Source organism: Callorhinus ursinus, unplaced genomic scaffold (genome assembly GCF_003265705.2).
Source record: "Callorhinus ursinus isolate GAN/ISIS: 27379988/994484 unplaced genomic scaffold, GSC_fseal_2.0 scaffold7, whole genome shotgun sequence".
Taxonomy (NCBI): Eukaryota; Metazoa; Chordata; class Mammalia; order Carnivora; family Otariidae; genus Callorhinus; species Callorhinus ursinus.
Window position 1 is genome coordinate 65,979,230 of NW_027397069.1, and position 25,979 is coordinate 66,005,208.

At 38.5% G+C, this 25,979-nt stretch overlaps 1 protein-coding gene across 2 annotated transcripts; it reads left to right on the forward strand.

Moving 5' to 3' along the window:
* Window positions 1–1,184: 1,184 nt before the first annotated feature.
* HSPH1 (heat shock protein family H (Hsp110) member 1) lies at window positions 1,185–25,979 on the forward strand. Of its 2 annotated transcripts, XM_025875091.2 has the most exons (18): window positions 1,185–1,599; window positions 4,109–4,166; window positions 6,060–6,200; window positions 6,894–7,016; window positions 8,919–9,018; window positions 10,218–10,351; window positions 10,763–11,007; window positions 11,977–12,205; window positions 14,044–14,150; window positions 14,403–14,536; window positions 16,491–16,699; window positions 18,327–18,458; window positions 20,962–21,099; window positions 21,851–21,976; window positions 23,393–23,500; window positions 23,601–23,720; window positions 24,131–24,292; window positions 25,486–25,979. In XM_025875091.2, the coding sequence occupies exons 1-18, from the start codon at window positions 1,493–1,495 to the stop codon at window positions 25,690–25,692; spliced, it is 2,580 nt and encodes an 859-aa protein (XP_025730876.1). In that variant the 5' UTR covers window positions 1,185–1,492; the 3' UTR covers window positions 25,693–25,979. The 2 variants fall into 2 exon arrangements, with proteins under 2 accessions (XP_025730876.1, XP_025730877.1); XM_025875092.2 differs by lacking the exon at window positions 18,327–18,458 and having other exon boundaries at window positions 1,362–1,599.

Below are 25,979 nucleotides of genomic sequence, written 5' to 3' on the forward strand. Positions count from 1 at the left end.
TACTCTTCAGAAGACAGATTTTTTTTTTTTAATCTTTGGGTCACCACTCCTAACTTATCCAGTTACACATCTTTGAACTGTGCTTGTATTTCTCTGTGCCTGAGGGAAAGTGAGCAGAAAGCTATCAGGAAAACTTGAAAGACACCCAAGTGTATGAAAGACCTGATGATAGCAGCAGAGTGCCAACTTTTTTTCTTTTCATATTTGTCTCTTTACTGAAAATAAGTTGATAGCAACATCACTGTTCAGGGAAAGAAACAAAAGCTGTTTTCTGATCAAAGAAGCAAAACTTAATATGGCTAGGAGAGGCAGGGTAGAACAAGGTCCGCTGAAGTTAAGACATCAAAAATAAGCAGCAAGTGATACCACAGCCTCCTGTATTATGCCACATCTAAAAAACGCTTGCCTTAAAAACAAATAACAAAAAACCTTTTACATTTTATTCCACAAAAGAATATCCTGCCGACCGACGAATACAAGAACATTTAACACACACCCTGTGCCTATTAGCGGCTTAAACGGAAATTCCCTCCTCTATTTCGTAATTCCCCAGTTGTGGGGTAATCTGTACAATAAAAAGAACACAAAACAAACAGCAAACAAAATGCCACTACTAAAGCACTAGAGGGAACCCAGCCTCCCCCGCGAGTCTTCCAAGACAAAGCCGGGTCCCGGCACGCACTGCGGCCGGGACCACACATCCCAGCATGCAAGGCGCACTCCATCTCCCAGCTGGACTACGGTTCCCGACATGCTCTGTTGACAGCTGGTCGGCCTCCTCGGGGTCTAGGGTCTCCGAAGAAGTGGGGTTTGTCTCCGCCCGATCAGCCTGTCAGGGCCGGATACCATCACCCAGTAGTAAATTGTGAAGATTACGATTTTCCATTCTTCATTGTCCGTTTTATCAGGACAGCAAAGAGCCTGTAGGTGGGTCAGCCTCGCTGGCTTGAGCCAATAGCGCCGGAGCGGCTTTTCTGCCACTATGGCAACCGCGGCCGTCCCCAGAGGGACCAGCCACCCATTGGGTAGAATCTTTCGAGAAGGCTCGAGAAGAAGGAAGCGGAAGTGGCACGTGGAGGGGCCGGTGGAGGCGCCGGTGAGTAAATGCCGCAGATTCTGGAAAGTTCTGATCAGTGCGATACATAAGGCTGAGGAATTGGGACCTCCCCTTCTGGGTCGGTAGTTCAGCGCCGCGCCGGTGAGCTCTGGGTGCAGATCGAGGCAGTCAGCCCGAGCTTGCGGAGCTACCTGCGGAGACCGATCGCCTCTTTACCCCGTGCTTAGTCGTCTGGGAGCTGCCACTGTCCCCAGGAAGCCGGAGGCGCCAGCCAGGCCGACTGTCCGTGTGTCCGTCCGAGTGACAGGGGAGCGGTCGGACTCCGCGGGAGCGGCGCGCGGCCGGGCAAGAAGCGGCTGCGGAAGGAGCGGGCGGGGGGCCGGAGGACGCAGACCCAGACCCAGAGCCCAGGCGGAGGCGGACCGCGAGCCGGCCATGTCGGTGGTGGGGCTGGATGTGGGCTCGCAGAGCTGCTACATTGCGGTGGCCCGGGCCGGGGGCATCGAGACCATCGCCAACGAGTTCAGCGACCGGTGCACCCCGTAAGTGGGAGCCTGCGGGGGCGCTAGGAGAGATTGTGGAGTGAGGAGAGAAAGCCGGCGGGGGCTGGGGAATGTGGGGACCCGGGGCTTGCGCGCTGGCTGCGGAGCGCCGGGCCGATCGGAAGGCGATGTGGGGAGCGGTACGCTCCTCCGTAGGGTCTGGGTACCGGCGGCCGGGTAGGGCAGGACGCTTGCCCAAGAGTAGGGGTGGGGGCTTGCCGCCAGGATTGGGGGGGAGGGGGTCTTGGCGATTCACGGGGCCAAGAGAAGTCCTAGAGTGGAGTGGCCCAGGGTCGTCGCTTCGGAGCGGGCTTCTTACTGGGGGCCGGGCTGCGCATAAGCCCGCGACTTCGTTCCTTTTCTTGGCAGGCCTCAGTTCGCTCTTTCCGCGGCCGCCCCCGTTTCCCCACGCGGCTTCTCCTGGCTGCCTGTGCCGCCCCCAGCTTGTCCGCCTCCCGCGGAGCATATCTTTGCGCACCGCAGTTGCGGGCTGCTGAGCTTTTTCTTCCGCATTGTGAATCTCGAAATGAACTGGAAGCTTCCAGAGCCTGTATGCTGCTGCTTGTCCAGTGAGCGGGCGGTCTGTTGTTAGCGACCGCAGAATGCCTCCTTTCATAGATACCTCTTCGTGCGCACTTTGGTTACTAATGCTGTCCGCCTTAGTGCCTGGGATCATTTGTGAAGGTGTAAACGTTCTTTTGCTCATTTTATGAGAGCTATTCAAGGGGAATCCTAAATCGTGTTCTATTAATTTTGCACAATTTAAAGGAGCTAAAATGAGAATTGCACAGTTTTGTGCTAGAACTCGGAGATGAATGTTGTCACTGAATTAAATATTCTACAGCGGCACAGGGTGGGCAAAGGTAACATTTTATTAAAGCAACTTTTTCGAGGGGCTTATTTTCTGAAGATAATACATGCAAACATGCCTGCATGCACATTAATGAAAACAATTGCTTCTCGGGAAAATTAATGTAGGTATTTATTTTTTAAATGCCTTAAACCCAAGATAAAAAGCGTTGAATGAGACATTAAGGCCCAAAGGTAGAATGACTGTGTATGTCACAATTTGAGTACGGATGGCCATTTACTAAAGTGAATGGAAAATCAGAAAATAAGCAAATACTTGACAACGAGTAGCCTTGGGAATACTTATTCCATGATTTTACATATTTGCAAATTTAGTCTGTTCTTTAGCTGTGTAGAGGGCTCTGTAATTGGAGTATAGTAAGAAAGACACTATGTCAGGCTTTCGTGCTTAGGTACGGTTTACATCTTTGTTCTCTTTGATCCAATAAAAGGAAGAAAAGCTGTTCAAATGAGAGTAGGAAAAAATGGGCATGTGGCTGTATTGACCACTGTGAAATAAAGACAACAGATATGTCTCTAAAAAGGGTAAACAGATGGTAGTTTTGGAATTCCCTTTAGTCTTTTGATCTAATAGATGTTTGTCTCATTTGCGTTGGCCAGTATTAATTTCAGTGTGGAAAATGAGTTAAGTCATTCTGCAAGTGAATAGTTACTCTGAGCCTAGAATGATACAGTGTTTTTGGAAGGTTCTAGCCTTTGCTTGAACACTCCTCTAGCTTTTAGGATGCTGTTTAGCACCTGCCAGATAATTTAGATTTAGGGTGTTTTCCTTACTAGCAAATTTAAAGTTGATTTAGCCTGATGTTTAATGCCCTAAGCATATTCCCATTTTGTTCATCTCACTATTACTCCTACCTGCTCTCTGATTGAAAACCTAATTTGCTTACCTCCTCCTGACAAGATTTTGAGTTTCTCTCTGCTCTGTGCTGCCATTCCATTTCTGTTGCTGAGAAGGCTATCTCACAGAAGTCATTTTTCATCTCTTCTGACTTAATGTAACTGATTACTCACTGCTTTCTCTCAACTCTGTTCTGCTGGGGTTCTTGCTCTGTGTCATTTTTAGTTGGCTTCATTAAGTAGAGTCTTCCATGTAAGACCCTCTCTTGTGCTTTTAAGCTCCAAAAACCTAACTTAGGCCCACTTGTTTGGGTTTATATAAACCCTTTGATCCTAAAGAGGCCGATGGTGTATCAGAACAGCAATGGGTATGACAGTGATACTCAGATTTGTACAGAGTTGCTAACTGAGAAGTGGAATTACACCATATATTTTGTTAATTATGTATATAAGGCCAAGTTAATGATACCTTTTATTCAAAGTATTTTCAGAGTTCATGTGCACTTCCTAATGATTGGGGATCTGGAGAATTATACTGGTACTTGAGGTATTGGAAAATGCCCCCTGACCCATGAGCAGACTTTTTTGGGTAAAATGGCCACCTAGATTGGATTCTCAGAGTAGAGATTAAGCAGACTTCCACTGAGTATCTGACCAAAGCTTTAGAGTCCAAAGTTGTGCTATAGTTATGGTGTCCTCCCACCCCCCCATGGGTAAGCAATTTATATTTTCTTGTCAGTTAAAGATGTCCGCACCTATGCCTTTTAACAGTTTTGAGACATGTGGTTTGTATATCTTCTAGATCAGTCATATCATTTGGATCAAAAAACAGAACAATTGGAGTTGCAGCCAAAAATCAGGTATGTTCTTTAAGAGAATTCTGGTCATTTTTAAGGGGGAGAATTTCAAGGTAAAATATCAAGGGCATACAAGAGTATGAAATATCTAAGCCTATATATTTTTGAATTTTAGAAGTGTAATGCGAGTATTTTTTATGAGCCCTTAGATGGCTATTTTTCCTTCTTTCCCGTTCTTCTTTTCCCAAGATCTACCTTAGTGTTCTAATCTTACAACCTTAATATTTAGTAATTTGCTACCTTCTAATTTATCTAATTTTTAAAAATTATAAATAAGACACTTGAAGTTCTTTCATGTGTAATTTCTTATACACGTTTAAGAGTTAAAGATTCCTTCTAGAAGTTCTGTATTTAAAAGCATTTTCAGGTTATTTAATAATTAAGATAAGACTGGGAGAACTTTCTGTATAGACCTGTGCTGTCTTATTAGGGTAGCCGTTAATACACTTGAAATGTACAAATGTGAAGTAAGTATGAAATACACATGAGATTTTGAAGTCTTAAAAGGAAATAAAGTATCTCCTTAGTATTTTATATTGAGTACATGTTGAAATGACAGTATTTTGGATCTATTAGGCTTCAAAATAAGTTACTGAAATTAATTTCGCCTGTTACTTAATGTGACTAGAAAATTTATGTATGCCCCTCCCACGTGGGCCTCACGTTGTAACTGGTGAGCCCTTAGGTTTGGGGAGGAAAAACTAAAGTAAAAGAACATGAAATATGAAATCTCTTCTGAGAGGCTTTTAAAGAGAGACTGAAAAAGTTCTTTCAAATACAGAAAACAGTATTGCTGAAACAGAAACAAAATTCTAAACCCTGGAAGGCTATAATAAGGCTAGTTGGAAGAGAGACAAGATAAAAGAAGAAAAAAAAACAGAAAAATAGCTGTGTACACTCAAAATAACATACTCAAAAGGAAAGAAACACATTAGTGAAGTAACTGTCTTCCGGAATATGGCCATTTAGAATACTGATAATTCCAGACCTAAAATTCTGTTGAATTTTTGGATATTATATGAGGAGAGTCAGTAGAGGCTCAGATCTAGCCTATAGGTTACTAGATCTACCTCAAGTCAGTTTCAGAATCAGAGGGAATTTTAGTATATAAACATACTTCAATTCTGTGTTGTTTGAAAAACTAGTAGTGCCAACTTGTAGTCCTCCCTTTAAAAGAAGTGGACCAGAGAAAACAGTAAATAGTAAACTGTTTTGGGATTTTCATTATTTCAGAAGTCTCAGTTTTTAGTCTTTGAATTATTTCTGTATTTTAAATAAAGTTCCCATTGCTGACTTCTGTGAGTGAAACATACTGTGGAGTGTGGGACTTTTCAATCCAGAGCCTACTCATCAAAAATATGCAGTTGAAAGCATTAGGTCACTTAGAAACTTCTTGAATTATCCTCGCCTCTTTTGCTTTTTGGTATAGATAATTAACATTCCATTATTGTCCCAATCCATGTATTTTGTGGCACAAAATGTTTACCACTTAGCAATTTATTAAACTGTAACCACTTTTTTTTTTAAATGTAATTTGCCCTGTAGTGCTTCTAGATCTCCTTATTCATTTATTCATTGGGTATAAAACTTACAAGTTTAGTGGGGGGTAAAAGGAATGAAATAAAGGGATGCAGTTCTTGGTTTGTTCAGGGCTTTAGTGGTAGTTTGACCATCTTTGATTTTATCTTGCAGATTTTGAAATCTTTTTAAAAGTCTGTGATGACAGTATTGCCTTCTGTTCCCTCTCACTGCCTACCTTCTGGTATTTCCCGGGGTTGCAGAGAAAGTTATTTATGTTCTTAATGGTTTGAGTTGTACAAGTAACTTTCTATAAAATTGTAATAGCCTGATAGATGTTCCAATTAGGAAAAAAAATTTTTCTAATTTCTTTTGCAGCAAATCACTCATGCAAACAATACAGTGTCTAACTTCAAAAGGTTTCATGGCCGAGCATTCAGTGACCCCTTCATTCAAAAGGAGAAGGAAAACTTAAGTTATGATTTGGTTCCAATGAAAAATGGTGGAGTTGGAATAAAGGTAATATAACTGAGCACCCTTAGAGTCCTTAGTAGGAAATGGAATTCACCTACAGAAAAAAAAAAACAAAACCCTTAATTCTTAAAAAACATTTAATTTAAAGTCCTTAATTAGATGAGATCTTTTTTTTTTTGGTCAAGTTCTTATAAACGGTAAGTATGTTTTAATGTCTAAAAATTATTCAAATGATATATACTGCTATAACTTAAATTGTCTCAACTTTTTTATAATTATTGAAATTTAGGTTTTCTTTAGGGGTGGTTAAAAAAACCTCAGTTGTGTTGTTTTTATCATACAAAAGCCATGACAACCCAGTTGCAGTTGTTTGGAGAGCAATAGTCTAATACAACCAGAAATCTGTTTTTAAACTAGCAGAAACGTTCCTGTCTTAGGATCTACACCAAATAATATTTGTCAGTGATTCATCTCCTCAGAGTGGAAATTCACTACTTTCTATAATGTTTTGACTAGTACTCTGGGTAGAGGAAAAATCTGCCTTAGCTTTTTTCCTTCTCTTCATCTCTAAAGAAAAGTTCTTTCTTCTTTTTTTTCCTACTCTTTCCTTTTTTCTTTTCTAACAACTGTAACAATAAAGGTTTTCTGGAAGAGAATACGTAATAATATTTGGAAGTTAGTGTTAGCATGTAGCTTTAAGTACTACAATGTTTAAAACATTTTCTTTTCTCAATATAGGTAATGTACATGGATGAAGAACATCTTTTTAGCGTGGAGCAGATAACAGCCATGCTGTTGACTAAGTTAAAGGAAACTGCTGAAAACAACCTCAAGAAACCAGTAACAGATTGTGTTATTTCAGTAAGTAGAATTCAGCAAGGCAGTGTGTTTTATTTTAATTTGCCTTTTTTCCTACTCTTAAGTATTAAATGTGTGAAAGCTGTTCTATTACTAGAGATCAAAATCCTACTGGACTACATTAGCATAGTGTTTGGGAGCATTTCAGAGTATGTTTGAGTGGTATTTTTAGCCACAAGTTGCAGAGGTTCTTGACTGGAGGTGCAAATCAGAATCTCCTGTGGGGCTCCTTGGAAAAAGAGACTGATTGGTTGAATGGGGGGATGTTCTAATACACTCAGTTAACCATATCCTGTTAGTTTGTATACTTAATGAGAAGGTTTCAGAATTCTGTCCGTTGAGAACCAGTTCATTAGAAGTTTACAATGTCACCTCCCAGTAGTGACAAAACCTAAGATGTTTTAAGATTTTATTTATTTACTTGAGAGACAGAGATAGAGCACAAGTGGGGAGAGAGGCAGAGGGAGAGGGAGAAGCAGACTCTCCGCTGAGCAGGGAGCCCGATGCAGGACTCGATCCCAGGACCCTGGGATCATGACCTGAGCCAAAGGCAGATGCTTAACTGACTAAGCCACCCAGGCGCCCCAAAACTTAAAATTTTTATGGACAGTTGGTAGGTTATCAAGGAGTATTTAAAATGGACAAAAGTCATCTTTTATTTGGACACCAAAAAGGCAGCTGGACATTCTCTCCCAAATGTCTAGGGTCTCTTTTTGATCATCTGTGATAATGCCCTGGACCAAGACAGTCTGTGATGGACTTACCTGCATCATTCATGGTCTTTGCATTATAACCATGGGCAGCATGGCCTGCTCAGACCATTCAGAAGCTTTTATGGCAGTGTGTCCTAGGATATGAAAGAATAGAGGCAGAGGCTTAAAATTTCTCCTATTGCCCTTACAAGACAGAAGGTGTTCTGAAAGAGTATCTGGCTGTCTCTTGGAAAAAAATCTTAATATCTGGTAAAATTAAAGAATTAGGTTATAAGTCAGTGGTTCTTCCTTTTTTTTTTTTAATAAGCAATATAGAAAACTGAGTGAAAGCAGTGTTCCTGATTTGAAAGGTGAGCAGAGACCCACTTTTGCTCTTGCCTGTCTTTCTGAAGCAGCTACAAATACTTTGGGGAAAAAATGAAAGCCGCTGTACTAAGTTTTCTCTTCAGTACTTTCTAGTTAAGTGATTCTATGGCTGTATTGTTAGATGCTCCTCCTGAAGAGTGTCCTAGTTAAAGTGATGTCCTAGAAAGCGATAAAAAGAATTAACCTAGCTGGAAGCATAAGTCAGCACCATAAGAGACTTCATCCCATCCCTTGAGCTTGTTTTTGCTTTTCTTTCTTTTAAGAATATCAACAGGCATTGCCTAAAAATGTTTTTGTAATCTTAACAGGTCTACAGAATTAGAAGGTCCCCCATCATCTATTAACGCTTAAATGCAATGAATAGCAAAACTATAGGGCAGTGGCATATGCTAGAATTAGCTCTGTATTATCTTTAAGTTCCTGAAGTATTTATCTGTAGTGCAATTATAATTGAACATTAAGTGTTGACTTAACGTGATCTCCAGCTGTCAGAAATCTAAGACTGGCTTAGAAATAGTATTCATACGCATAAAGCTTTCTGTTAGATAGAAGTAATTGTCATTGTATCTTAGTGAATACTCCTGATTTTTATTTTGGATTAAAATTTGGTTACAGTAAAGATTAAATTTTGGGGCAATTTTTTTTAAAATAGTTATTCTGAAAGTTAAGGAACTTGCTAGACATTAAGTCTAAAGTTCTATTTATGTTTATGACTTCACTAGGCACCTATTTATTTGAACTGTTGTTAATTCATTACAAGTGGTTGTGAGGAATTTGTATGTGTATATTCTAGACAAGTTAAAATTCTTTCCTTTCTTGTTGCTAGGTCCCCTCTTTCTTCACAGATGCTGAGAGGCGATCTGTATTAGATGCTGCACAAATAGTTGGCTTAAACTGCCTGCGACTTATGAATGACATGACAGCTGGTAAGGAAAAAAAAACTGTCTTCATGTAGAAGTGAATATACTATCAAAACTAGAGTTAAGACACATCAGGTATCATAACCGAACACTTTTTCATGTACTTGTAGAAACATAGCCTAGTATAAAAAGTAAGGGTTAGATTTGAAATTAAAGAATTCTAACTTTTCAGATGCTTATGTCTAATGAGAAATTGGCACTTTGTCAGGTTTATGATTCTGTTTTCATTAAATTCTTTTATGTATATATTTTAATCTTTTGAGTTATGTGTGTTGGTTTTGGTTTTTTATTTCCTTACGTAGTTTTAATAGTTAAGTTTTCTCAAAACCTTAAGATTTGGGGTTTCACAACTGCCCTGACTATTAAGCATTGATTAAAAGTTTTTCCCTTCTACATTTCCTGAATACATGCAGTTAGTCATTGATCATTCATCTTCTATCAAATATTGACTTAAACTGTATCATTTGCTAGGCCTTGTGTAGATACAGATATAGTGGTAAACAAAACAATCACTGTTCCTTCCTCCTAGAGCCTTTACTAGTTTTTTATGATTACAGGTGAACAAAAGGTCAGTTACAATTTAGTGTATTCAGACAAAGCAAGTAAGACTTTTTTCCAGTGTATATCTAATATACACGTGTTTTATATCTGATGCATATATGTCTTCCAAATCTAATACGTGTTTTAAAACTCCTAAAGTATTGATAAAGATGTGTTCTTAGGGTATATGTATTTAGAAATACAGTGGTTCCAAAGTTCAGAAAAGGCTAACAGTCTCTTTAAGGTAGATCAGTTATTTGCCTTGGACCTAAGAAGAAATTGGTAGGAACTGCAGTTGCTGTAGTTGTATATTAAATTCTTAATTTTTTTGGATAAGCAGTCTCCTGGCAGGTTGTGGTTCAAATGTAAGTATTGTGTGATGAGCCTGCTACTGTTTGTGGTTACATTTCATCGTATTCGCACCTTGTACATTTTCTCTGTCACATCTCTTCATACATTGAAAAGTGATAGAGCATTGTTCTAAAATCAGAAAGGGAAAAAGTTATTGATGCCATGGAAATTAGTTCGAAGTCAGGTATAAAAGGAACGTGTTCACCTTTAAGTGTTTGATATAGTCCAGTTTCCTGCATGTATAATTATTTTGGTAATGATGAAATTCCTAAGAAAATGTGAACCAAAGAATTAAAACAATTATTTTTTTGTAGTGGCTTTGAATTACGGAATTTATAAGCAGGATCTTCCAGGCCTGGATGAGAAACCTCGGATTGTGGTTTTTGTTGATATGGGACACTCAGCCTTTCAAGTCTCTGCCTGTGCCTTTAACAAGGGAAAATTGAAGGTAAAGTCATAAACTGGAACTCAATGACCAAAACCTATTAATAGTGTTGTATTTGTCATTACTTTAAGCAACTTTGCTTCTTGGCAATGAAGAGTTTTGGGTAACGATATTAATAAGGAATTATTCCCAAGGTTGCTCTCCATAATAATGATGTAATTATCTTAGCATACTCCTAAGTATTCTTGCTTAAGAAAGAGCAGCTTTTTAAGATTATCTTCTGTGTAATCATTAAAAGTAAATCAGAAATTTAGCATTTCGTTTGGCTTTGGTAGTAACATTTCTCTTAACTTGGATTTCATGTAGTATTTTAAGTAGAAGTCTTGATGTCTTTAGTTGTTTGAGTAGCAGTATTTAAGGTTTTAGTTAAAAATATGATGAAAATAACCAGATTATTTGTTTTAACTCAATTAGATACTGGGAACAGCCTTTGATCCTTTCTTAGGAGGAAAAAACTTTGATGAAAAGTTAGTGGAATATTTTTGTGCAGAATTTAAAACTAAGTACAAGTTGGATGCAAAATCCAAAATACGAGCACTTCTTCGTCTGTATCAAGAGTGTGAAAAGTTGAAAAAGCTAATGAGCTCTAACAGCACAGACCTACCACTGAATATCGAGTGCTTTATGAATGACAAAGATGTTTCGGGAAAGATGAACAGGTGCGTCTTGAATTCTGCTAGATTAAATAGAAGAAATTTCTTGCTGATGAAACTATAACCCAGATGTCAGTTTAGCTGTGGTGTTGAGAGTCTTGGCCCACATTTCAAGATTATATGCTACACACTAGGACTGTTCACACCATTAGAAACTAGGATCACTTCTGCAAAGAGGTTGTCTTTTATTTATTTGAGAGTGGGGGTAGGGGCAGAGTGGGAGAGAGAATCTTCAGCAGGCTCCATGCCCTGCAGGGAGCCCGATGTGGGGCTCAGTCCCACAATCCTGAGATCATGACCTGAGCCGAAATCAAGAGTTGGATGCTTAACCAACTGAGCCACCCAGGCGGCCCATGCGAAGAGGTTTTTTTAAAAAGATCTTTGCTAAGTGCCCTCATGATGGAGTTTTTTTGGTATTTATCATCTCTTAGTCTTTCTAGGCCAGTAATTGAATAATGGTTTCACAAAAACACTTTTAGGAAGAAAAGAGCAGTCTTTTTTTTTTTTTTTTTAATTAAAAGATTTTATTTATTTGACAGAGAGAGACACAGTGAGAGAGGGAACACAAGCAGGGGGAGTAGGAGAGGGAGAAGCAGGCCTCCTGCAGAGCAGGGAACCTGATGCAGGGCTCGATCCCAGGACTCTGGGATCATGACCTGAGCCAAAGGCAGATGCTTAACGACTGAGCCCCCCAGGTGCCCCTAAAACAGCAATCTTAATTTAAAAGTGATTTTTCCCCCCAGTAATGCCAGTAGAACTTTCTCCCCCATTTCTTTTCTGCACCTGTTTTGTATATTTATATATTTTTTAAAAGTTACAGATTACAGTACAGTTAAACTTGGCCCATGTGGAATCGAGGTTGTCGAAGGAAAAAGAAATTCATTGGATTAATATTATTTAAAAAAAAAAACAGGCAGGATATTGGCTTTAAGATAATGTTTCTAGAGATTTATAGTGTTCCTCTTACTTGGCAAGGGCACAATTTGAAGAACTCTGTGCTGACCTCCTGCAAAAGATAGAAGTTCCCCTACACTCTCTGATGGAACAAACTCAGCTCAGAGTTGAAGATGTGAGTGCTGTGGAAATAGTTGGAGGCACTACGCGAATTCCAGCCGTGAAAGAAAAAATTGCCAGATTCTTTGGAAAGGATGTTAGCACAACCCTCAACGCAGATGAAGCAGTAGCTAGAGGATGTGCACTACAGGTACTGTTTTCTCAGCCCTTCTTTCTCTTGGTGCTCGTTCCTTAAACCATTTCTGCCGTATTTCATTGTGGTGGGGTTATATAGTAAGCAAAGCCCTGTGTCTAATTAGCTATCACAAGGGAGTTCACTTCCAAACACATCCAGAAGGCTCTGGGGAAACAAGGATCTTCAGATCTGGAGCATCCAGGAAATTTTTGATGAAAGGAAATTTGCAGCTGATGTTTTTAAACCGCAGATCAGGAGCAGGCATGATTCTGAGGGGACACAGGAAACAACAGTGAAGCACGAATTAGTAATTCCAAAGCACTTAGAGGGGAATTAGAACGGCAGTGTGGTGTAATGAGGAAATGATTTGAGGGAAAATTTGCAGGGCTGACAGTATTAACAAGTGGTTTTAGAAAATAGCTCTTCTTCCTCCTCCAAATGGATTGTAACTTGCTCATCGAGTAAGAAGGCCACTCAGAGGCTTAAGTTTGGCAACGCGAAAGCACCAAAACTAGAAGTTATTGATAAGAGAATTAATCTTTATACTTAGGATAATATTATAGTCACCAAGTAGTTTTAACTAAAGTTTCAAGGTATCTGTGCTTAAATTTTAATCTAGTTAGCACAATTATTTTTAATACAAAACAGCAAGAGTTTCTGTACACAAAGATTTTTAGAAGGACTATATTTAATACTTTTTTTTTTTTAAGATTTTATTTATTTATTTGACAGAGAGCACAAGCAGACGGGGAGTGGCAGGCAGAGGGAGAGGGAGAAGCAGTCTCCCCATAGAGCAGGGGGAGCCTGATGTGGGACTCGATCCCAGGACTCCGGGATCATGACCTGAGCCGAAGGCAGTCGCTTAACCAACTGAGCCACCCAGGTGCCCTGGACTATACTTAATACTCTAAAAAGGAAGAATATGTGCTCATTATGGCTGATAATCCATTGTATCCATATGATGCATCATGGGGTTTTTAGTTTTGCTTTTTCCTTGATAATGGAGTGTACCTCCTTAACTAAGTCTCTAATTCCCCAAAACATTGGAAGTTGATCATTTTGTTAGAGAGGTAGAGCTTATTTTGGCCTCTCTCTTTTTTTTTTTTTTAAAGATTTTTATTTATTTGAGAGAGAGAATGAGAGAGAGAGAGCATGAGAGGGTCAGAGGGAGAGGCAGACTCCCCACTGAGCAGGGAGCCCGATGCGGGACTCGATCCAGGGACTCCAGGATCACGACCTGAGCCGAAGGCAGTCGCTTAACCAACTGAGCCACCCAGGCGCCCTTGGCCTCTCTTTTGAAGGATCCTGTGCTAATCAGAGATTGACCTTTAGTTTAGTCGTGTATTTAGTCAGTTTTATGTGACTAGTCTAAATCTACTTGTTGGTTGGGTGTTTTCCACCTCAAATTTGAATTTACCACTGCTTCCTTCATAAAATTACCTGAAAATAGGAACATTTTGGGTTTTATCCTTTTTCAGTTTCTTAGACATTTGAAAGGTGATGTGGACAGAGCTGTGTGTGGATATATACACAGATTCAAAAGTGATACAGCTTGTAATTGAAATTGCTATCAGGGCATTTCTGGCAGGGCCGGTATTTTTTTTTCCTAAGCTCCTATGAAACTTGTTACTAGTCAACAATTGTTGTCCTAAGATTCATTGTATTATCGGTCTATATTTAGCGATTGGCATAGTATTTAGATGTTAAATCCTTTGTACTTAAGAAGACGTATACTATAAGCAATTTTGATTTTGAATTTAAACTTACCATCCAATTTGAATTGAGTTTTATATTAAAAGGTGAGTGCAGTTATTCATGATCTTATGATAATCCTTTCTTTTTTTCTTTTAAAGTGTGCAATTCTTTCCCCGGCATTTAAAGTTAGAGAATTTTCCATCACAGATGCAGTCCCTTTTCCAATATCTCTGGTGTGGAACCATGATTCAGAAGATACTGAAGGGTATGTAGCAGAAGATAACTTTATTCAGATAACTATTTTAATATAAAGATGAAAAAATTAAATGACTTTTACATTTGAGGGTCTGATTAATTGGGATCTTTGAACAATCAAACCTTTCGAAATACTTCTCTCATTTTGGTGTTAATAAATGGTGAGATAGAATTGGTGGAGATTTCAGAGCATTTATTGCATTTTGTGTAGCATAGTAAGCTTAAGTGCTTGGAATACTGAATGCCTTTTCCTTTCCTCTAGGGTCCACGAAGTATTTAGTCGAAACCATGCTGCTCCTTTCTCCAAAGTTCTCACTTTCTTGAGAAGGGGACCTTTTGAGCTAGAAGCTTTCTATTCTGATCCTCAAGGAGTTCCATATCCAGAAGCAAAAATAGGTAAGCAATTAATTTTGTGGGTTTACGCTTTTAAAGACTTAGTGTACCAAAGTAAAAATTTTTCTTCTCAGTGACGTTGAGTAGAACATAATTCCATGTAAAGACACTGTCAATTTATAATAATGGTGATGAAGAAATCTCTTCCTTTTATTGATGAATAAATTGGCGTGTAGAGATGGAATGACTTGCTTAGTGCTGCTATGTCCACGTTATTTGTGTTTAGGAACATGTCAGTCTTTTTTCTCTGCTGATACAGTCTCTACTTAAAGGATTACCACCTGTTTTTAATGTTAACCTTTCTTCTATATGGAATGTTACTTCTAATTTAAAACCTGGCTTAGAAACCATTGCAGTAGCTTCTCAAATGTACCTTTCTATTGTAATCTCTCTCTCTTTTTTTTTTTACTTTTTATTTTATTATGTTAATCACCGTACATTGTAATCTCTTTTAAAAGTACATCTTTTTTGGTACGTTTTTCCTTGAGAGGTTTGGCACTATCCATCTGTTTTTACTCTTACTAACTGGAAATTTATGGGAGACCTACAGATCTCTTCCTGAGTGGCCTTGTGTCTTTCCCAGGCTGAGGGTAAAGTTTGCCAATATTACAAGATCTGTTCAGGACTCACTGTTGCCCCACACCTTTTCATAATGAAGTTGTTTGAAGAAGTCTAACCTGACCATTTGTGTTTTCTTTCTTACCACTTAAGACTAAAAATGTTTGACACAGAAGAGGTTTTTTTTGTTGTAGTTTTGTTTTGTTTTAAACAGTTTTTACGAATTTATTGCTAGGAAATTAGCTTGAGAAATTGTTGAATAGAGAGTGAAATTTTAATAGGTTGGATTCTATGCGTTAAATCCCCATTGTGCAAAGGATAAAATCCAAGCTTTTTAGTATGACATCAAATCCATATGTTATCACCAAAACTGAAAAGCTCGCACATACTTAAAGAACGAACTTACATCTCTCTCCGTCCTCTAACTCATCTCGGATACCCCACAGTAAATGCTGTTTCTTTAAATGGGTCTTACAGTAATCATTTCCTGAGCTCCAGTGATTTGATAATTATTGAACATCTACTCCAACATCTTTCACTGACCTGGTAATTAAATCTGTAACTTTCTGTGTTTGTGTAAACAGCACCTTAAATATAAAAATGTCAAATCCCATATAGTGCTTTACACATACTAGATTCAAAATACTTAATTTTGGTTTAGTGGCCTCTGGAATAAGAAGGCTGTTAGTGGAGATGATATAGCTAACACATAGCACTTGGTACTGCAGTTTTACATGCTCATTGTAAACACCAACTCAGTCCACAGAAGCATAGATAGCTGAAATAACTTGCAGTAGGTTACACGGCCAGGATTCAAGCCCAGAGACTGGGTCAGAGTCCATACTCTTAACTCCTACTCAGTAATGCTCTGGGACTGCTGTATTTTGCATAATAATTTCAGGCTTTGGTAAAAGGTTTTATCAAAACCTCTCCTATTTAAGACCTAGGAAAATGTTTTGATTATTCAGTCAGAAAAACACTATTCCCTAAAGACCCTGTAGGATTAAAATGCATCTGGTTCTTGGTATCATTTGAGAACTCTGCCTTATACTTGCTAACAGATTTTCATGTCTAGTTTGTGCTTACCCATCTGGAGAAATAGGGTAGGAGGAGGCAGGGACTTGTCGTCTTATCTTACAGTATCTGTGCTAAATAAAAACAATCACAAGAGTGCTTTGCCTTTGAAGGTTTTACAGCATATTAAGACTAATTCCAAGTATTGAAGTAATACCATACAACTAAGTTTATTTTATGTCAATAGTATATGTCTTAATTCAGTTAGTAGAGAAAATGGGAAGATTTGGGAACAGCAATACTGTGAAGCTATATTTCTTGGTCTTTGTCTTCTTTACAGACATTTAGATTCACTTCAAAAATTGTCAATTTCTTTTTGTTCTAGGCCGTTTCATAGTTCAGAATGTTTCTGCCCAGAAAGATGGAGAAAAATCTAGAGTGAAAGTCAAAGTGCGAGTCAATACGCATGGCATTTTCACCATCTCTACAGCATCTATGGTGGAGAAAATCCCCGCTGAGGAGAATGAAGGGTCTTCTGTTGAAGCAGACATGGAGTGTCCAAATCAGAGACCAGCAGAAAACTCGGACACTGATGTAAGTGTGTGAATAACAAGCCTTTGAGTTGGAATATATAGTTAACTCTATCGGAAAAGAGTAGGGTAGGGAAGGGTTCAAACACGGTTTTCTTAATTTTATTTAGAATTTTGGGGAATGGTGATAGCAGTTGCTAGATGATGATAACATATGGCCCAGAATTTGGTGAATTATGCTTAAATTCTATACAGTTAATTTGAACTGGCACGTTACAAAATAGTAAGAGTGTAATAACTTATTACAAAATAATAAATTGTTTTTTTTAAAGGCATTGACCACATATTGAGAAGGCAGTTTTGACTGATGATTAAGAAAAAAAGAAAAAGACTTAAAAATATTAATTTGGAACATATACCAACTATTAAAGCTGATTCTTAAATTACTGCAAAATTGGCTTGGGTATTTCAGGACTTAACTTGCTTTTATTTACATGATTTGTTATATTATGGGAGGGAAGGAAAAGAAGTATCTGCATGGAGTACAGAAAGAAAGTTGTTACTGTGTTCATGTTCTTCCAATTAGCATGAGTGCAGAAGAATTTTAAGAAACTTTAAAATAGATTAGCTGTTACAGTTTACTTCTGGATAATAAGCAGAAATAGCTTAAATGAAGAGGCGAGTGAACAGTGTTTTAGTCAAGATGTGAGAAAGTGTGGTATCCTGTGGTCAGACAACTGTTATCACTATTATTCCTAGAACATTTAAGGAATATTAATATCTGAGCCTTAGCTTTGTTATCATTTTTAAAAATTTCAAAATAATGTGTTAAATGACCAGTGCTGTATACTTTTCCACTTGGCTACGGACACCATTATTCTAATGCCTGTTTTATCAGTCTCTTAGTACCTTTTGGATCTGTTACATCATGAGTGCCTTGTTTCTGAATACTTCTGTGTCTGCCTTAGAATCTTGAAGCTCTGAAAGAAAAATTTGAGAGACTTCAGGGTGGACAGAAAGCAGTTAAATTAGAATGTTTCAGGCTTCTCCCAAAGATGGAAAAAGACTAGCGCAAGCACTGAATTATCGGGGATGGAGAGGTCTACTAACATGTAGCATATATTCTTTATCCTGCTGTCTTCTGAGGTGGAAATAGCTGGATCACAAAAAGGAGGTGGGGACAGGAGTCTTGGGTATCTGTAAGCTGAAATGATGAATCCCTGAACGGCTGACTGAGAGTTGGCTTTTTTATGCAATTGTTCAGGTCATTGAAATGGTGATATGTTGAGATGCTGATGGCTACTGGTGAATTTAAGTTTTGGAATCTTGTTTCTGGGAGAGAGGCCTGGACTAAACCTATTTCTTGTGCTTTTGAGAGTTAATAGCTGTACAAGGCTAGATCAAAATTTCTTAAAGGAGAGTTCTTGATTGTCATCACATCAATCAAAATGCCTACTGCTTGGTTATTTAACAATATTAACTGCTTTCATTGAAAGAATTTCTTACAGGTTTAAGATTTGTAAGGAGTTTTCAAATATTTTGTGTTTATTTTGCTTTTATCCATTATCTTTTCTCCCCCACCTATTAAGATTTCAAAAATGGAGTGTACTGTCTTTGGTGCCCTATAACCTTTTAAATTTATATAAGTACACCTGCTTTCTACATCCTTTGTGCCTGGGCTTTCATTTCAGAAAAATATCCAGCAAGACAACAGTGAAGCTGGAACACAGCCCCAGGTACAAACTGATGGTCAACAAACCTCACAGTCTCCCCCTTCACCTGAACTTACCTCAGAAGAAAACAAAATCCCAGATGCTGACAAAGTGAGTGACTCTTCTAGTTCATTCCTTTAGACAATGTTGCAACATGTGATCATTAATGATATCATTAAATCTGCAGTTTCAAGAGCAAGCACCAAGTTATCTTATTCTGTATAGGGTTTTTCTTTTAGTTTTTTGTGTTTTTCAATTAAAATTAGAGGTACTCAAGCTCAACTAAGAGAATTGAATATCCTGCTTTAGACATAAAAGCTTCTCTTGATTAACTGCTACTCCAAGCAACAAGAGGCAAATGCATGGCATTTCTTGTCTTCTGTAGTGCCGGAGGTGTCTGCTAATGTGAGGGGCAGAAATAGATACATCCCAGTGCTGTGTGATGAGTTTTCACTTGAATTAGTCTGATGATAAATACATGGGCTATAGGAGTTTAGTAAAACTTTCTCTCCTCTCAAATCACCTATCAAAATTAAGTTAATTATGATGGTCTGCTAATAATCAGATTGTACTTCAAAGTCATTTTTCTTTGCCATGCTTCCACAATATGTATTGGAAGCTTAATTAAATATTTGTGCTTTGTCCCTTGAAAAATGACAGCTTCTAATCAAACCTTTAAAATTCATGGTCAGATAGATATTGGGAAGTTTACATTGTTACCGTAGATCATTCTGTGCTTTTCAGAACTTCACTCTTTGTACACATTGCATGTAAGTTATTAACCTTTCATTAGTGGTTTGGTTTTTTCTTAGCTTTAGATGAATTGCAGAATTGTTCTTTGGCCAAAATACATTTTCCACTTGGTGGTAAAAGTTTCCAGTCCTGTGGGGATCCTAATATGAGCTTTAGTTCCTGACTCTGAAAGCTGCCTTTTTCTCCTCTTAAAAGAGTTCTGTGATGATCATGGTGGAGCAGCATGGCTTTCTTTGCGACAACAGCTCCTTAATGTCCCGCCCCTCCCCTCACTTAGTGTTGAGTATTAACAGGCTCGTGCTGTTAGTCTCAGTGCCTGTCTGGAACATGATATTGAGCACCATCTCATGTTCTTCATTGTAGGTGGGACTGCTAGCGTCAAGCCCTTTGGAACATTCTCACACACCCCTTTGGAGGGTTCTTCATCCATCCCTTGTCGAGTGCCATTTTGTGATATATCGATTTAGTCAGTAGTTGGTTTGATGTTGTACCGTCAGAGTCTTATTCTGACTTTAACTGTCACACGTGTACTGTCATCGATTTGTTTCCCAAATATCTGTTGTATTCCTGTGTTTTGCGAGGTGTGGGTGTCCTCTAATTCATTTTCCTTGTGGTCTGTGCCCCAAGAGCATGCACAGTATAATGGGGGGTTCTCGTGTGTGCTAGAGTGAAGAAGACATGGGGACTGCAGGCTGATTGACTAGATCCTTGCTGGTGAGACAGCTGGCTACACTTCTGAGACATCTTGACTTTTAGGAATCCTGAACTAGAAGTCTGGGAAGCATGAGTTCTAGTCCCATCTCTGTCTTTGTCATTTTAGGCAAGCCACTGAACCTTTTTCAAGTCCCAGTTTTTCTGTGAAGTGCCTGGATTTCTAACAACCTTTTAACTTCCCAGAATTACCCAGTGGCGGTGCTCATTGTACCGATGGGCTAGTCCTTCCTATCTGACCATCCCAGCCGGTCAGGGTATATGTTTTATTCCCTTGGTTATTTTCTAATCTGTTCTACAGCTGAGTTTCCTAAATTGTGTTCTTTGTCGTCTCAGCTAATAGGAACCTGTAGAAATGGAAATACATGGAAAAGTCTTGGAAAATTAAAGGCCATAGGAGATACTTACTTCTTTAGCCCTGTATTTACGTATTTTGAAAAACCTGCAGTAAGCTGTTAGCATTTGCTGTGTCATTTCATTTTCTATTTTAAGGTTCTTTTGTCTCTTTTTACCTTATGTTTGCTTTGAAAAGGGGTATGACTCAAAGGCAGATAGTAGGAGTAAGGATATTTATCTGCATATATACATACATGTACGTATGTGTGTATATACATAATCCCCAAATTCAGTAGGAAACTTTAAAAGGCACTCATCAGTATAGTGCTAATTGTAACTGAAGCAGGTATAATAGTGGGCTAGAGGGACTCACGTATAGAGGAGGAATAGAAAGAGATCCTAATGTGTTTAGCATTGGTCACAGTGTATTTTAGTTACTGTTAGATTCTAGACTGTTATTTAAAGATGTGGTAATTTAATAATAGTTTTGACTTTTTTTGGAGTCCTAGATATTGCTTACAGGGCTTAAAAATTAAAAGACCTATGAAGAAGAGTTTTAGCAGGAAGGATTGAATTTAAGTTTAATATGCAAAGAGAAAAATATTCTGGTGAATTCTTGAGAGAAAATATGACATGTTCAAGTTGTAATTGCAGCCCGGTTTAAAATGAGTGGGTGGGAAAATTAGATGATCTTCACTCCTCCAATTTAGGATTTTAGGGATTTTGTTTTTAGTAAGTATGGTAGGGAGATTTTGTTGTTGTTTTCAAGAATTGTTTAGGAATTTTTCCATTTCTTTTTTTACCCCTTCCTAAGGCAAATGAAAAGAAAGTTGACCAGCCTCCAGAAGCCAAAAAGCCCAAAATAAAGGTGGTGAATGTTGAGCTGCCTATTGAAGCCAACTTGGTCTGGCAATTAGGGAAAGACCTTCTTAACATGTATATTGAAACAGAGGTAAGTACTTCAGGTAATTATTTTCCATCCTGGAATGTATTTAGTTGGTTGGCCCTGTTACCCATACCTCTGATAGAGAAATAGCTGTACTTCTTTCCCATACCCCACATTTTATACAGTTTTAGGACTAGGATGAATCTTCAGTTTAATTTTTTTTAACAAGTTTTGTTTACATTTTTCTATCCTTATGAAAGAGATCTATACCCTAGATCATTCTGCTTGGTATATAATTGATTGCCCAAGGTCTTGGAAGAAATTAGATGCCACTATATCCTAGCACAGGGCACAATACAGTTGGTGTCTCAGGCAACACTAAATATTCCTGTTAAAATATATAGTGCTTCTTTGTAGTCTAGAATATGTGAAAAAATTTGAGATTCGGTTTTATTGTTTTTGTTTTATTGAGATGGCAACATTGTGTTTTGAAATTTAATAATAAATTATATCTCATTAATATTTCATAAGTAAGTGGATAAATAAGTTTACCTAAAGCCCTCGATTTCAAATACGGTTGCAGCATCCTATGATGATTATATATTGGCCAATATTAATCCCAATATGAGATAAGTGTAGTAAATGAAGAGCTTTGTAAGATTTGTTATAAGCTTTATGACGTATAAATTAGAACTGTTAACACTAATTTTTTTTTTTTTTTGTATAATTGTTGATTTTAACACTAGGGTCTAGTTGACATTTAGTTACAAGTAATAGAAGACCAAGACTGAAATTAATCTTTTCTGTTATCTGACAGGGTAAGATGATCATGCAGGATAAATTGGAAAAGGAAAGAAACGATGCTAAAAATGCAGTGGAGGAATATGTGTATGAATTCAGGGACAAGCTGTGTGGCCCATATGAAAAATTTATATGTGAGCAGGTATGTGTAGAGCTCTGTTTTTATTCAGATAATCTCATAAAGTGTTTCATATCAAATTTGACATTTAAGTCTCTACTAGATTATGTAACGAGCTTTTTGAAAACAGAAAACTTGAGGGGCGCCTGGGTGGCTCAGTCATTAAGCGTCTGCCTTCAGCTCAGGTCATGATCCCAGGGTCCTGGGATTGAGCCCTCCATCGGGCTCCCTGCTCAGCGGGAAGCCTGCTTCTCCCTCTCCCACTTCCCCTGCTTGTGTTCCCTCTCTCACTGTCTCTGTCAAATAAATAAATAAAATCTTAAAAAAAAGGAAGAAAACTTGAAATAGGAATTATATAAACAGAGTCCTGGAAAGAGGCTCATTAGTAATGTGCAGTTTTATTCTAACTTGTCCCAATGACTTTTTAGTTTTTACCATCCAGAAGAAAGAACCTATCAAACATTTATTTAGAGTCTATGACACTAAAGGTATGGGGGCTAGAAAGATAAATAAGAGAAGTCCTTGGTTTTAAAGACCTCGGACTTTTTGTTTTTTTTGTTGTTTTGTTATGACTCTGGTTCCCTTGGTTGCTCATGGTCATTGTTGTATCCCCTAAGACTTGTTCATCCAGTCATTCCAGAGTTTATCGGGTACGTTATTCCCCTTAGCCCTTTTCTAAGCTCCCAAAGTCAGTGTGGCTCTGAGTAAATCCCAGAAGCACAACTGTGAAAATGGGGCTTAGAAAACAATTGGCTAGATACAAATCTGGGATGGTTTCGGGATTAATTCTGAACTTAAAAGAATTGAAACTTAGGGGTCTATTTTAGTTCTAAGATCCCTGGACTACCTTGTAATAAGCATTAGTTTTTGGCTCTGCCCTGACATGTCCTGGATTTCTTATGGGTGGGATTCTGAAGGAGAGATAACCTAAGGAGGGTAGACCTCCTAAGGCTAGACTAGAAATACATTATGGGAACTGGTTCAGAATGGCTTATTTCAGGTTCAGTGATTGAATTGTCAACTTGTCTATTTCCCTTTGATAGTTGTGGGAGTGAATAGAAAGTTACTTCATGAAGACCTAATTGCTTTGGAGAGTGGAAAGATAATTGCTCTTCCGTAACCCCATTTCAGTGTATAGATTGTTCAAAACTGGACTTCTGAGATACATTATTGTTACGGCAGTAAGTGGTTTACCAAAACTTCTCACGTGTCCACATGTAAAAGAGAAGCCAAAGAATTACTGTTCATCTCTCATGTAAAATCTACTAGTGTTCATTATTCCTTGATACTTTACAGTAAAGAGAATCCAGCTAATCAGAGTGCCTTCCTAGAAATAAGATTGGTGACTTAGTGTTTAACACTTCTGAGGATGACTCTGTTTTGTTGTGAAAACTTTTAAAGTAAAATTGCCCCTGATAGTTTCTCTTGTTTCATATACAGGATCACCAGAATTTTTTGAGACTGCTCACGGAGACTGAAAACTGGCTCTATGAAGAAGGAGAGGACCAAGCTAAACAAGCATATGTTGACAAGTTGGAAGAATTAATGGTAGGTCCTTCTCTCCCCCTAGAAAGTGGTACATGTGTTTTAGACTACAAACTTTCGAAATGCAGTTAGACAAATGTTAATTTATTATGTCTTGTTTTAGAAAATTGGCACTCCAGTTAAAGTTCGGTTTCAAGAAGCTGAGGAACGACCAAAAATGTTTGAAGAACTGGGACAGGGACTGCAGCACTATGCCAAGATAGCTGCAGACTTCAGAAATAACGTAAGTCTGTTTGTATGTTGCGAGGAAGTTACCCTAGATTTTAATAAGCTGATACCAAGTTGAGGAACCTTCACTGTGAACACATCTTAAATGAGAAATTTGTTTTTGGTATTTGAGACCACAGATAGATTTGAATTTCATGGAAAATTCAGGCAGGTTAGAGGTTACTGTTAAATACTTTTTTTTTTTTTAAGACTTTATTTGAGAGTGAGCATGAGTGGGGGTAGGGCAGGGGGGGAGGGAGAAGCAGGCTCCCCACTGAGCAGGGAGCCTGAAGTGGGGCTCGATCCCAGGACCCTGAGATCATGACCTGAGCCAAAGGCAGTTGCTTCACCGACTGAGCCACCCAGGCGCCCCACTGTTAAACACTTACTTAAGTCTATGGAATGACCGTGCCTTTTTCCATTCAGGATGAGAAATATAATCATATTGATGAGTCTGAGATGAAAAAGGTTGAGAAATCTGTTAATGAAGTGATGGAGTGGATGAATAATATCATGAATGCTCAGGCTAAGAAGAGTCTTGATCAAGATCCAGTTGTACGTGCTCAGGAAATTAAAGCAAAAATAAAGGTAAGTATTACTGTCTGATGTTTGCTGCTGTGTTTTCTTAGGGACTCAAGTTGCAATCCTGTGAACCTTAAACATAGCTTTCTTTGATCAATCTTCTACCTCATCCTGATTGAGGCCAGATTTCTTAGTTCATTACTGATACTACAAAACACAGAAGACCTTATATGTTTCTCTTAAATTTCCATTTCTTCATTATTCATTCAGTTCAGCGAATACATTTGTTGAGTCCCTACCACGTGGCAGCCATTGTTCTCAGGTTAAACTCTGAGTGTACAAAGTCACTGTCCCTGTGGTAGTCACCTGCTGGTTTGAGGAAGGCTTGACAGCAAACAGAGAGGAGAGGAAGTGTATCAGATGGGGTCAGGTGCTGCGGGCAGAAATAAAGTAGTCATCAAAAGGGTTAGGGGATTCTGGGCACTGGAGAAGGGCCCAGATTGGTATTTTATCAAGGAAGGCCTTGCTGAGTGCTGTGAGGCTTTGAAGAAAGTTGAGACGAAAACCAAAGAATGTTTTCCCTCTGGAAGAATGTTGAAGCACAATGAAGGTTAAAGAACCGTGAGCCTTTTTTTTTTTTTTTTTTTTTTAATTTTTTTTTTTTTTTGGAGAGAGAGTAGGGGGGGGGGGAGGGGCAGAAGAAGAGGGGGAGAGAGCATCCCAAGCAGACTCCAAGGTGCGGAGCCCAGTGTGGGGGTCAGTCCCAGGACCCTGAGATCGTGACCTGAGCCAAAGAAGGCAAGAACTGGAAGCTCAACCAACCGAGTCACCCAGGTGCCCGAGAATTGTGAGCCTTTGAAGTCAGGGGGCTATAATCTTGAATCCCAGTTCTTCGCTCACTAGTTTTCCTGATCTTGAGGTTAAGTTAACCAACCTCTCTGAACCATCTTTCCTCTTTCCTAGGTGGGGATCATAATTTCTACCTTTTTAATATTGTTGTGAGGATTAAATGAGGTAGTAAGATGTGAGGACTTTTTTAAGTTCCTGACTCATCATAGAAGAATATTCACTGCTCTTTTTTGATTGGGCTTCAAGTCATCGTTTTGGGCAAGTGTCATGAGGAAATTGAATTCCTCGAGATATGTGTTATTGGAGTTGATAGAAAAATAAACAGTTCAGGTGGTGTGTTAGGTAAGTAATTGAAAATGACTGGGTGGTTTGGAGTTGACCTGATTACCAGTTTTGTTTCCCTTGCTTAGGAGTTGAATAACACTTGTGAACCCGTCGTAACACAACCTAAGCCAAAAATTGAATCACCCAAGCTGGAAAGAACTCCAAATGGCCCAAATATTGATAAAAAGGAAGAAGATTTAGAAGGCAAAGAAAATTTTGGTGCTGAGCCTCCACATCAGAATGGAGAATGTTACCCGAATGAGAAGAGTTCCATTAATATGGACTTGGACTAGATAACATTGCATTGGCGTAGGCCTTCAATGAATAAAATATTTTTGCCATAGTATGTGATTCTACATAACATACTGAGACTATTTATATTTTCTTTTTTAAGGATGTTTAGAAATTTTGTGTATTATATGGAAAGAGAAAAAAGCTTAAGTCTGTAGTCTTTATGATCCTAAAAGGGAAAATTGCCTTGGTAACTTTCAGATTCCTGTGGAATTGTGAATTCATACTAAGCTTCTGTGCAGTATTACCATTTGCATCACTGAGGATGAAACTGACTTTTGTCTTTTGG